The 13,216-nt window shown below is 40.4% G+C and overlaps 1 protein-coding gene and 1 pseudogene across 1 annotated transcript; both read right to left on the bottom strand.

The window, feature by feature from the left end:
* Positions 1–2,760: 2,760 nt before the first annotated feature.
* Positions 2,761–6,771, bottom strand: LOC147454002 (uncharacterized). The gene has a single exon (XM_086517001.1). It carries the CDS (start codon positions 6,769–6,771, stop codon positions 2,761–2,763), a length of 4,011 nt encoding a protein of 1,336 aa, XP_086373127.1.
* A 513-nt stretch (positions 6,772–7,284) lies between these two features.
* LOC147454001 (uncharacterized) lies at positions 7,285–10,249 on the bottom strand (annotated as a pseudogene).
* Positions 10,250–13,216: the final 2,967 nt, after the last annotated feature.

Genomic DNA, 13,216 nt, shown 5'->3' with positions numbered 1-13,216 from the left:
CCTTGGCAAGAGGGGCTTAGTAGAGAAGATCTCCTTGCACTGCGTATAAGGCAGCTAGAGAGAAGACTTGGAGACATTGAAGCTGCAAAAGAACGACTCAAAAATGCAAGGTTGAAAAACAAGGACTATTTTGATAAGCGACATCGACTCAGGAGCAAAGCAATTGACAAAGGTGACTGGGTTTTAGTGTATGATAGTAGCCTTGATAACCAACACACAGTCATGCGTAAGTTCTCAAAAAGATGGTTTGGACCGTATGTTGTAAAGAATATGCATGAAAATGCTACTTACAGCTTGTCTGAACTAGATGGTACAGAAGTAAAGATTCCCATTGCAGGAAAAAGGATTAAAATGTTTAAGAGAAGAGGAGACAATGATCTAGAAGATATGGATGAGGAAGAAGAGAAAAACACAGGTGAAGATCAAAGTGAACATGAAGCTCTGGAATCATCCAGTGAAGAAGAAGACAAGGAAGATGTACAAGAGGTCTAATCTTACAAAGAGACAATGTGGCACATACCGGAGGATGTGCAGGTTTACAGGGGGTGGATGTCGTGCTGTGACACCTACAGAGTGGGAACGCATGCTACAAGATCTATCTTGTAATTTTTTAGATACATAATTATATTTCTTTTAGTGTACATATGCATATTTAAATATAATAATAAGCCTTCTATCTCATCCTATTATTTTTCTCAAGGGTAACCTATCCTTACTTTACACTTCAGAAAATACTATGGGAAAAGCATCAATAGCTCCGCCTCTATAACTAGGGGCAAAAAGCATTGATTCTTTATTTCTACTATTTCATTATCATCTCACACCCTAGCTAGGTCCTATATCTAGGGTAAACTCCAATATATATATATTCTATGTATTTTTTATACTTTTCTTATATTTCTTTTTAAATAGCTACTAGGAGAGAATCAAATCCTAGTGGGACAGTAGGTGGCATGATTTCAAAGATACACTTATTTTAATGCATTATTGCGCGCAAGCATGATTACAAAAATTTTTCAAGGAGCAATGTCATGCTTTCATATGGCATGAGGTGTCCTTTGGAATTAAATGAAAGTCTAGGCTAAGGAGACCACCTGAAGACTTTTGCGTCCATAAATGGATCCTATTTTGATGAATTTTTTACACTAGGTTCCAATCCGAATTGGAGAATGATTTTAAAATGAAAATCGTAGCTAATGAGCTGAAGTTTCTGCCCATATTTTTACTTTTTTATTTGGAGCCACGGTTGAGGAGATATGATCAAAATACTGGACCCCAGTCTGCCCACATCATGCAGGGACAGCTCATTTCCAACTTTTCCAATTCCTGTTCACACTGGCTCCTCTCTTCTTGTGTAAACCCTTGGGGGTTCCCTTCACCTATAAAAGGGGACCTCTTCTTCCTGGGAAGGAACTCAAGCATTCAAGCAATTGATGAGAGAAATTCTTGAGGGAGTGAGTAGTAATGCCTAATTGTACTTAGCCCCATTAACATAAGCCCAAGCCTACACTTTCTCCTAGAGGAAGACTAACCATTCTTGTACGCTATCCTTGGAAGATCAACTCTAATCAAAGAAGGTGTTGTACTTGGCGTATCAATCAAAGTGGAGTGCTCCCCTCTTCTTCTCTCTCCATCAATAATGGTGCCGAAGGGTTTGTCAATTAAGATGTGTTCTACATTGATGTTTTCTGGATTTCTTGTTGTTTTCTTTTTCATCTCTAATCCGACATATATATATATATATATATGTATATGTATCTAATTTCATCTCCTTAACCAAACCTATCTCTCTTATTCTTAGTAATTCATCCTCTCTAGGTTTTCTTGCTACAGGTACATCTCTCCCCGCAGTATCCTTATTGCCTACGGGCAAGAATAGGGCTTGGGAGGGAAACTTCTCATCTCTTCACTTCTCTCATATCTACATTTCTCACATACTATCCTAGATGAATAACCCACATGATGATCATTTCTATCGCTTTCACTCTGTACGATCTATTAGAATTAACGTATGGATTAGCCGTAAAATACACTTTCAACAACGTATAGTGTTTCTCTTCAGCCCTGAAAGGCTCAATGAAATACTTCTATCACCGGATCCCATCATACTACCTCTCATAGACTATAATTTTTCTTTTGATGTAAGCGTAGTTATCTTGCTATGAACTAAGAGGATTTGTACACACAATTAATCCCAATCACTAGACAAAATATCTATATTATGGTAAGCACAAAACTACAATTCCAAAGAACAATTCGTAGCCTATTTGGTCAGCCAAGATTGAATGCCATTAACTCATCCATTAAGCCTTTCATATTACCCATGATACGATATGACCATAGCCTTGATGTTTTCATCATCGTATTGTTTTAACATTCTCTTTTGCGTTCTTTCTTTGTGTGTGTGTGTGAGTGCAAGAGAGAAAGAGTGAGTCTTCTTTGATTGCACTTCTTTCCAAACCCTAGTCTTCATGGCATCTATGGTTTAACTCCTTCATATAGTTTTTGTTGAGTTCTCTCACAAACTCTCACAGCCATAAGCCCGGTGCTTTCCTGGCAAGACCGCAAATTTCTCGACAATGGTCTGTAGTAATTGTTGTTAAGATATTCCAAATCCTCAGAAGTATGTTGTGCAACGCGAAGTCTGTTAAGAATGTCTACGAACGTTGGATCGTTTTGTCGCATTGTTAGTGTAAGCTCGTAGCAGTGTGGGTGAGTGTGCAAATATGATGGAGAAACTGCTTCTAAAAGTGCATGTTTTTATGTGAAGATCCAACGATCCTTAACAGGGCTTGCCTGGCATAGATCACCACAAAGAATGACATCCAGACCACCGAATGGCTTATCGTGGACACGCTTGATTGCTCGCAAGCGTGAGTCGGCCATGGAAAACACGCTTGACCCTATCAAAGACACCTCATCGAAAACTACAATTCTCAAGTCTTTGTAAAGGAGAGAAAGGGCATCTAGCTTTTCGGCACTCAATCTTGTTTGTGCAGAAGTAATTAGAGGCAAGTGAAGCACCGAGTGGATTGTTGTGCCACCAATACTGAAAGCTGCCTTTCCTGTGTACGCCATGAGCAATGCTATTGGGGATTCTGGATTTAAAGCGTTTCTATGGCTGTAAAATCTTTGTAGTGCTTCTACTAACAATAGCAATGTGAATGTTTTCCCTGTTCCTGCACCTCTTGTGAGGAAGAGGTGTATTTGTTTGCTGGGTTGAATTGTTTTTTTCAACATGATGTCGTCAAATATGTGTCGTTGCTGCTCGTTTAATTTTTTGATCCTTGCATGGAAGTCGTCATTTGTCATGGAGGTGTACTTGAAATGCTGTAAGTTGAAAGGGTTTCTTGAGTGCGTACTTATTTGGAAGTCGTTAAGAATGTCTGCGTGATCTGAAGCATGTGAGTCGTTGTTGGTTGTAGTAGTTGTGCTTGGGGTGGAAGTGCAGTGCATCTTTAATTTGTCTATTGGGCTTGGGTCTTTATTGAACTTGATTTCGTTTGATTTTATGAGTTGTAGATGTTGATTATATACATCACTCCGTATAGACAGTTCTATCAAATGTTGGTTTTCATTATTGATCCAAGGGAGATATAGAAAGCATTGTTCTCTATAGTGGTCTTCAGGGTTTTTAAGAAGGTTATATTTGACGAATCTTATGATCCTAGGTTTGCGCAATTCTTTGTATGTTGTACCCTCTTGCTTAATTTTTGATGCATATTCAGCCAAACATAGATGATGGAGGCTTTGTGGTCTTTCAGCATATTTGTCAATAATGTTTCGAAAGAATATGTCTGTGTCGGATGAGTCAAGTTTTTGTAGAGATGCTTTTCTTTTGAGGACCAATGCACATTGATCAGGAGGGTTAGTACTTATGTACACAAAGTCACGAGTTGTGGAATGGAGTGGCAACGACAACGCTATGTAAGATGCTTGTTGTGCACTAATTTGCTGTGTGTTGAGAATAGTGTTGCCAAGCTTACATAGTCGCTCAATTGTTGTTGCGTTGTTGGCGACACAAATATCGAATTGAGATTTTATTGCTCCTATCAATGTGTTGTCGATTTTTGTCATGTATGATGTGCAATAACTTGCTGCGCCATGTGCGTTCAAGACGAATTGAATGTCGGTGTTTGCGTCCCATAGTGTGGAAATCGTGGGGTTGAAATTGTTTGTGTAAATGTCTGCTATATCTCGTTTCAAGAAGATTGTTGTTGTGGATAGTGAGTTTGCTATTGCCAAAGTATATTCTTTGAATGTCAAATGGAGACTTCGTATCCATTCTTCAAAGGAAATGGTAGTTCCAGTCGGAAGTGTGTCAAGGCTGTTCTTAATGCGTTTCAAAGTTTTCTTGCTTCTCTTTCGATTTTCGTAGTCATTGATGGATGGTCTGAGAATGATTGTGAATGGCATGGGGAATCTTGGAAAAGTGAAGCGGCAAGAGTTGCCCTTCTTGAGACAAGTTTTTCTATGGTGATGTGTTTGTATTTCACGAAGGTCTGATGGTAGGTTAGAGCTGTCTGTACTTATGTACTTGTCCACAAATGCCACAATACTATCATCTGTATCATGGTCTAATACAGGAGCTTCTTCAACCCATAGAAGACCATGGTCATGCTGGCTACCACGACTTTGGAACTCTGTAACAAAGAAATAGTCAACGATTTTTTCACATAATGTGGTATCGTTAAGTAGTATTCTTTTCATGGCTGTGAAGCGGTTGAGGTAAAAGCGAGCTGTTGTTACTAGATCTGCTCTTACCAAACGTCTACGGAAGCAGCTATCGCTCTCATTGCTATCTTGTTTCAGCGGGACTAGGTGTTGCAAGGCATCGAGAAGCTTGTTCCAACGTTTCTCAGCAGAGGAAAATGTCACAAAAAAAGTTGGGGACCCTATTTGTCGAATCATGGAGAAAAGCTTTTTTTTAAACTTTTCTTTATAATCCGGAGAGGTACGGAGCGCTTCGAAGTCTCTGTAGCCGAGTCGAGACGAGACTACCTTCTCTATGTTTGTGTCATGACTAACCTGTCCGGCACACAGTGTTGCTCCCTCGAGTTTTTCTTTGCGAAGACGTATCCAAATGGAGGATAGTATTTTTTGTGTCATGATCTTTACTGATTTGAAAAACAAGTTTTCGATGTTGAGCGCGAAACGCCTATCTTTGTGCATTAGCTCCCATTTGGCGACTGCTTGGTAAATTTTAGATACGTGCTGGTGGTATTTTCTAGGCTCTCCAAAGAAGATGGTAGGAAAACTAAGCTCCTCACAAAACTCATCAGCAAACAGACCAAGTGGTGTGTTGCCCTCCGATGGTGCAACGTGCAAAATTTTATCGTTATAATCAACGACCTGCTCAGCGGTAGTGATGTTGTGCAAGAGTACGTCAGCGTCAATACTTTCCTCATCCTCTAGCTCATATGTGGTTGTGTGTAGGGGAAGTGATGAGTGCAAGATTTCATGAAAGTGTGCAAGCCATTTATCATTTATGGTTATGTTTTCCTTTTTATACAGAGAGGTGTGAAGAAGAGCGTGTGTGGCCTTCATTGTCAGTAAAGGTCTAACTAGGCCAGACAAGTAGCAATGTGTGTACTTGAGCTTGCGTTTGAGGCCTATCAAGACTGAAGCCTCATCGTGGATAAAACGAGGAAGCACTTGCTGTGTTTTTTCGATGTTTGCAAGAACGTTGACGACACTCCCTCGCAAACCATATTGGCCATCATAAGTTAGCTCTCGAATCTTTGCAAATGGAATGCGAATGGAGACTAGGCGTGCCTCGACATTGTTTAGTTGCATGGTTGGCAACAGCGGGTCGTTGAAGCCCAATGTATGCAAGCTCTCAAATGGGACCCTAGATTTGTTTGGTTTGCGTTTGCATGCGCGGCAATAGAATAGAGAGCAGCATCTTTTTCGTTTTGCAGCTCCAGCATGTGAGGATGGTGGAGGAGTGAATTGTGTGACTTGCGAGCGGAAAAACAAACGGCCACATTTCTCGCATGGATATGTAGGTGTGTCGTTCAGCCTCTTCAGGAATTTGTTCAAAATTTTGGTTTTTTGCTGTGGAAGAATGGAAGCATGTTGCTTCGATGAGGTAGTCTCTATTAGCTCTACATGTCGTAGTCGCTTTAGTTTTGTTGTAATTGCAAAGTGTGTATGGAAACAAAGTGGTTCCTTTTCGAGAAAAAGATTTGCGATTTGAGTAGCCGGCTTATCCGTGTTCTCCCTCCATAAGCGCGTTAATTCATCGCATTCTGCAGTTGTCCAGTGGACAAGCTTACAACACGATGACAAAGTCACAAAAGGATAATAGATTAAGCCCATAGTAGATGCATCCATAATTAGAATCCCTTTTTTAAATTGTTCGGTTGATTTTCCAATTACTTCTTGTTTGCTGTTGCTGCTTCTGGCATTGCGAAGGATTACAACAAGTGCTTTTTCGAATTTGTGAGAGAAAATATTTATCACTTCCATTGTGAGAGTCATTAATGTTTTACAAGTTTCATATAAAGCATTCAATTGCATAGCTCTTTCACTTAAGGACTCCAAATGTGAAGCAAAGAACAATGAAGCTGAAGAGTGCGTGATAAAATTCGTTAAGTAGTTCTCGAACAAGCATTGTTGCATCGCAAGCCTAAATGATCCAAAGCTTAACTTTGTTTGCAACACACTATGGAGTGCTAGAAACAATTCTTGATTAAAAGGATGTGTCTGCATGAATATCATGTCAACGTCTACCTCTTTTGGAATACTCAAATCAGTAGCATTTTCCATGTCTAGTGAAAATTATGTCCGTGTGTTTGTTTGTTTCTGGGTGTGTGTCTCTATCTTTTCACACGTATGTCTGAAAATATCGATATGGCTATTTGTCTATGTGTTTGTGTTTGTATGTATGTGTGTATGAGGGGAGGGCGAGAGAGAGAGAGAGAGAGAGAGAGAGAGAGAGAGAGAGAGAGAGAGAGAGAGAGAGAGAGAGAGTTTTCTATATTTGTGTGTGCCTATGTGTCTTTCTTTGTAGATGGGAAGAGAGAGAGAGAGAGAGAGAGAGAGAGAGAGAGAGAGAGAGAGAAGAGAAATAGACAATCTTTTGAGCAACAACCACAATAGTTAGGAGCGCAGCCAAAATTGTGCGAAAGCACCTACAAAAAAGTAGAGGATGGGAGCATTGGTTACATCCAATCACAATAGTTAGAAGCACAATAAAAATTGTGCGGAAGCACTTACAAAAAAGCAGGGGATGGAAGCATTCGTTTCATTCAAGCATATAGTTAGAACAAGCGTGCAAAATTAAGGGCAGCTAATAATAAAAGATGGACATTCGGAACACTAAGTTTCGGTTTGGTACGCCACTACATGCCCACTTGCGTTGATCTTGAAGCGGCCAAAGCGTGAGGTTGTTGCCAAGGTGTCTCTTGCCTCAAAAGCAGACTCAATGTAGATTTCGTTGAAGGTCCTATCCAATCCAAGGACTACATCAAATGTTGTACCAATTACTTGCACATCGAGAAGCTTTTTGTCTTTTGTTGCAATACGTGCCTCCATCTTTGGTGTCGTGATTATTTTGGTGTTTTTATTGCAAGATCCGCAATAAGGTGCTTGTCTTAGTCTGTAGACTTTTGTGGATTTGCAATTTGAGCAATGCTTCTCCAACAACACGCTATTGAAGTTGACGAATCGAAACATGCAAACAACCTGCAGCAGATAACTATGTTAGAGTTTGAGAGGAGGGACTTGGAATATATCACTTTATTCTACATGATCACACCTCACGATTGTACCCCAAATTTTCGGTTTGAGTTTGGAAGACAGCAGCAAGCTCCTCCCTAAGGCTCACACTACGAACAGGCACTAGAATTGTGACATCTAGTATCGACAAGGTGTTTGGTTTGCCGAGGAATGCTCCAATGTTTCTTGCGACACACATTACAGGGCCATCAACAACCATTTCTTGAAGCAACTGTTGGCAATCATCTTTGCAAGAGTTCACAAAACTCAGCTACAAGAGAATATTGAGTATGTAAATCAAATCAGAAAGAGCATGGCTGTATGATGGAAGATTTAAAATCTATAATAGAAGACTAGAAAGTAATAAGCAAGGTAGGTCAATTCTTACAAATGCCCTATCTGATGGGAGAGGACCATCTGCAACTAGAAGGTCACCGACAGGTCCACCAAATCTTGATTGTGAGTTGTGCTTTTGTAAAATAACAAAAGCAAGTGTGCTTAACTGAGAACGTCCGGTTGAAGATTGTTGTGCACCTATGTCATCAAGAAATGCACGTATCTTGCAATCAGGGGCGAAGGTGAGGGACACTGGGAAAGGTTGTGCTGCGCTTACAGCAGTTGTAGCATCAATGTACAAGGAATACAATGTTGATCCGCCATCTGCTCTATTTTTGCGCCTAACAATTGGGCTGTCGATGTGAACAAAGTCAGCGAGGTGGAGCTTGTCGACGTAGAGGTCTATGTATGGATCATTAACCACCACCGTGATAGTGTCCGTGCATTCTTCATCGACCAGGTCGACCTTCAAGTAGCGATTGTACTTCAACTGGTCAAGGCCAACTTTGTAGGTGCCATACAGGTTCAATATCTTGCCCTCGATACAGAATCGTGGGCTAGAATCAGAGATGTCAGTAATCAAGAATTGTGGTAGAAGACTTTGAGCAAATGGAACAATACTAAGATCAGTAGACTTGCTATGTAGTTGAGGTGATTCATCTAGTGCATATAGCCTAGAATCTTGAATAGAAGGATCGACTTCAGTTGGACTTGGATCATTAGCAATGTTCAGAGGTGGGCGCTCAATCAGGTTTAGGCCGATTGTTCCTTGCAGTGGCACAAGAGGCTCAGTAGACAAAGGCGAAACAGGTATTTCAAGATATGCTTCCTTCTTGACATTAATGGGGTCCTCCACAACTTGGTTGCCTACATAATCCAAAAGATAGTAAAATCAGGAAATAGCTCTACGACTCGATAAAACGACTCTCAAAGAAAGGCACTTTCGAAAAACGAAAGGCTCACATCTAGAGTTCACAGAGTCGTTCAAACGAAACAATTCGCGTGCAATAGGCTTGTGGGTCTTATTCAGCTCTTCCTTTGATCTTTTGCGAGGCGGCGATGATGTGCATGCAATTGAGGACACGTCGACACATTTACGACTCGAGCTCGGAGTACCTTCTGTCAACCTTCGAAGCTCTGTAGAAGATCAATTATGAGGACGTAATGCCTTTCACATATAAGGAAAAGTTCGGTAGCGATAAGTAGAAATAGAAGCACTCATTTGCGACAAAAATTTCCTTTCGTGACAACCTTTTCGTATGGTTACTTCTTGCATACTAAAGCAACTAGAAGGTAGAGACGTACTTGCAATTATAGGAAGATGGGCAATCATAAGAGAGCGGTGAATGTGCTTGTGGTAAAGGTCTACGTACACTTCTGTGTATTACACACACACGCACACACACACACACACACACACACACACACAGATTCGATGGCTATGTAATGAGAATGAGCATGTAAGCATATTGTGTGCACGTGTTACGCGCGCAAAGCTACTGTGTTGGAGAGAATGCACAGTGCAAGGATGCAAAATAAAACCTAAGTGTTTCAAAATCTCATTGTGCATCAAATGGTGTATTCAAGAGGTAGTGCTCATAGGCTCAAGCACTCGAAGTATTGGTATGGGAGCACGGCCTACGCGCTACACATGCGATGTGCTCGATCACTATTTTCAAAAGCAATGCATTTGACTTTTTCTAAAAACCGCTAAAATGTAAGCCTTCCTCTACTTGTTGAGGTAAATCAATTCATTAGAGCAAGATTACTATTGACCTACTGCTGCATTTTGACTATCTTTTGACGATGTGAGTAGGGACGGAAGACAAGCGAAGCCCATGGAAGGATTCAAGTGTAGTATGACATAGAAAGAAGAGAATGACCAAAACAAACATTACATTTTCAAAAGAGTAATGGAAGTAATGATTATCGAATAACGATATTCGCCAATTGATATTCGCCAAATTCAGAACTAGCACCACATTCGCAACACAAGTTAGAGATAGATTTCACAATACAAATTCTTCGAAAGTTTGATGAACCAAAATGAGCAACTACAACACAAAAGGCGTCAATAAGCCTCACCGCCTTCGAAGTCCATGCTGTCAGCATCATCGGAGTTTCCACTGCTTACAAACCATTCTCGTCCTTCGGCAACAAGAGAACTCTCACTATGTTCTTTGGAAGCCATTGGCAAGCAAAGCTAAAGGTAATTTATAAGTAAATGAGCTCACAAATTCTGAGATGCATAAAGGCAGAAGAAGGCTACTCTTTCACAATTTCATAAAAGCCATTGGCAAGCAAAGCTAAAGGTAATCTATAACTATATGATCTTACAAATTATGCGAGATGCAGAAAGGCAAAAGAAGGGCTCCTCTTATAGAAGTTGATAACATACTATGATTTTAATATTTGCCTCCACAGAGCTTTGAGATGCACAAGCTCAAATTGAAGTAGTCACCCTCACATTAACTTTCACAGGTGTAATTTCAAGCCTTAGTATATGCATTTGAACTTTTTCATTATGAAAATGAGTGAGTGTGTGCGTGCACGTGCATCTCTCTCTCTCTCTCTCTCTGTCTCTCTCTCTCTCTCTCTCTATCTCTCTCTCTCTCTCTATCTCTCCCCACTAAAGTGTTCGGGAAAAAATATGTTTATAGACCTACAAAATTTCTTTTCTTGAATATGCCTAGAGAAAATGTTGAGAACTATATTTATTTTCCAAGTTTTCACATTACTTTCCTCTATTTCGAGGTGGAACTTCTCCTTTTTCGCTTGCTCTCAATTGACATCTTTGACGTTGAAAACGGCACTATCACCAGAGAAAATACGAAACCTAGTTTCCTTTAAACGATTAAATTTGGAAAATCCTGACTACATTTCAACCTTGCCTTTAAGAAACCCGCCAAGTCCACACAAGTTTTAGTGTGATTGATGCACGTGCTGATTGGCGCACGCACGTGCATCTCTCTCTCTCCCTCTCCCCCGATTAAAGTGTTCCAGGAAAAATATTTTTACGGAGGTGCAAAATTTCTTTTCTTGAATATGCCTAGAGACAATGTTAAAAATTAGATTTAGTTTTCAATTTCCTACATTATTTTTATCTATTTTGAGGAGCAGTTTCCGCTTTTCTGCTTGCTCTCAATTGACATTTCTGAGATTAGAAACGGCAGTAGTGTTAGAAAAAAACCGGAATATAGTCTATTTTAAACGGTTAAAATTGACAAATCCCAACTACATTTTAAGCTTGCCCCAGTGCTCGAGAAAAAGCTAGGTTTAGTGTAATCCCACCTACAAATTTTGAAATTTACCTCTAAATTTTATATTTGAAGGTGAGAAAACCTACAAAATTTTGAAAAAATTAGTGTAATTTGGTGTAAAAACCTTCAAATTTTGTCGATTTACCTCTATTGTTTCACATACGTAGGTTTGCCAAGTTTTTGAAGGCCAAAAAGATATGAAAATCAAAGAACCCTTGCATTTATGAGGAAAAATATGTCTTGGTGCAAAAATATTCTTAGGGAGGGCAATGAGCTTTTCTCTATTGTAGGTTCAAAGAGAGAGACAACCACCAAAGCAAGTGAATGGAAATAGGCATTTAGTTGCATTGGATAACTCTTACTAGCTCTTTGTCAGGCTCTTGTTCCATATCTATGCAAGCCCCTTTTGGAAAGATTGCCCCCTTTTGAGGTTGATTGTAAAAAAATTTGTATATAAAATCTTCACTCAGTATGGCCCAAAAAGAAAAAACAAAGTTTCTCAAATGTTGGATATTCATGATAGGCTCATGATGAGATGTTTTAGTTTTAGTGAACCATGGAATTGATGTATGAATTTATGTTCTGAATTTATCATAACTTGTTGAGTAAGTATTTGGATTTATAAATTTGAAGTGATGGCTCTTACCGTCTCTTTCTATGACCTTGGGTAGGACGTTGAATTCAACTTCTTCAATTAAAAACAACTTAGTTGGTTGATTGAACTACTTGGCTTTAAATGAACATATTTTTTAGATTGTTAATGTCTGTTCTCTTCTTCTTGTTCATCCCTCTCTTTTGAATAACGCGTCTCGAGTTGAACTTCCCATCAAGCATTGAATGGTGCTGTGAGTCCGGTGCAGGCACGCAAGCAATTGCAAGGGCATGCTCTGAAGTAATAGTTAATACTTTCAAGCAAGCTTGCTGAAAGCGATGCATAGCAATGGGCACGTTTCATCAAAGACTCAAACGCAACAGACACGTGTGCAACGAACGCCTCTTGAGTCACTACTGTCAAGCACGCGCTGCAGAGAGCGCTGTTGTCACGCATGCGTTGAAGAGAAGTTTGCGCGCTGCCCTGCAGAAGTGTCGCCTCATGGGTTGGGTCTTGTCAACACGCGTGCATCCTAGCCGTCGGAGCTTCAACGGTGCAAAAGCTGCACGTTTTGCCAACATCTTCTCCTATGGCCTCTGCAGGCCAAAAACAAAGAAAGGTTGTGGATTGCTTTTCACTACACTACAATGTTGTGGTGAGGTCCTCGTTTTAGTTTTCTCACCATGGCTTATCAAGTTGCATTTGGAAATGCTTGTTGAAACTTGAAATCCTATGGTGAGATCCCCCCAAAAACAAGAAAAAACAACTACTAAAAAAACAAAGAGAGGTTGTGGATTACTTTTCACTACAATGTCGTGTTTCCAACTGCTATTACTAATAGCTATTTCGCTCTACTCTCTTCTATTAAGAGGAATCTACATAGATTCCCTCCCCTCGTGACTCCTTTCCCAAAGAAAAGAACAACCTTGCGCCCCCGTCTCTTGTTGCAGCCTACTCGTGCATGATGTTTAGAGAGAAGCCGTGGTTGTGGGCGAGGCCACAATTCCATCATAGCTGTCATCTACCCCAAAGAGTGCTCCTTGCCCTTGTCGCAGGCGATGCTAGAGGAGAAGTGCACTACCCTCATTCGCGTGCATGAGGCCCATCGCCCTCAATCCCCTATAGTATGAGAGGTTCTCGCCACTGCAGTGTGTGCTTGCAAGGCACCCATTAACATTTTCTAAGGGCACCAACCTAAGGTCGGCGATCCGGGCTTGCATCGAATGCGAGTGAGATAGAGGAGAGCTCCTTTTGCCTGTATTGCATTGCATGCTACAGAGAGCCTCGCTTTAGCCTGAGAGAGAGA

The sequence above is a fragment of the Adiantum capillus-veneris genome, chromosome 7, assembly GCF_014529385.1.
Source record: "Adiantum capillus-veneris isolate H3 chromosome 7, ASM1452938v2, whole genome shotgun sequence".
Lineage (NCBI taxonomy): Eukaryota > Viridiplantae > Streptophyta > Polypodiopsida > Polypodiales > Pteridaceae > Adiantum > Adiantum capillus-veneris.
Note: the sequence above shows the minus strand (reverse complement) of the source record. Positions and strands in the feature narration are given on the sequence as shown.

What these genes read in the sequence shown, in the direction of transcription:
- LOC147454002 (XM_086517001.1), bottom strand. Translation starts at nt 6,771, where the DNA reads ATGGAAAATGCTACTGATTTGAGTATTCCAAAAGAGGTAGACGTTGAC.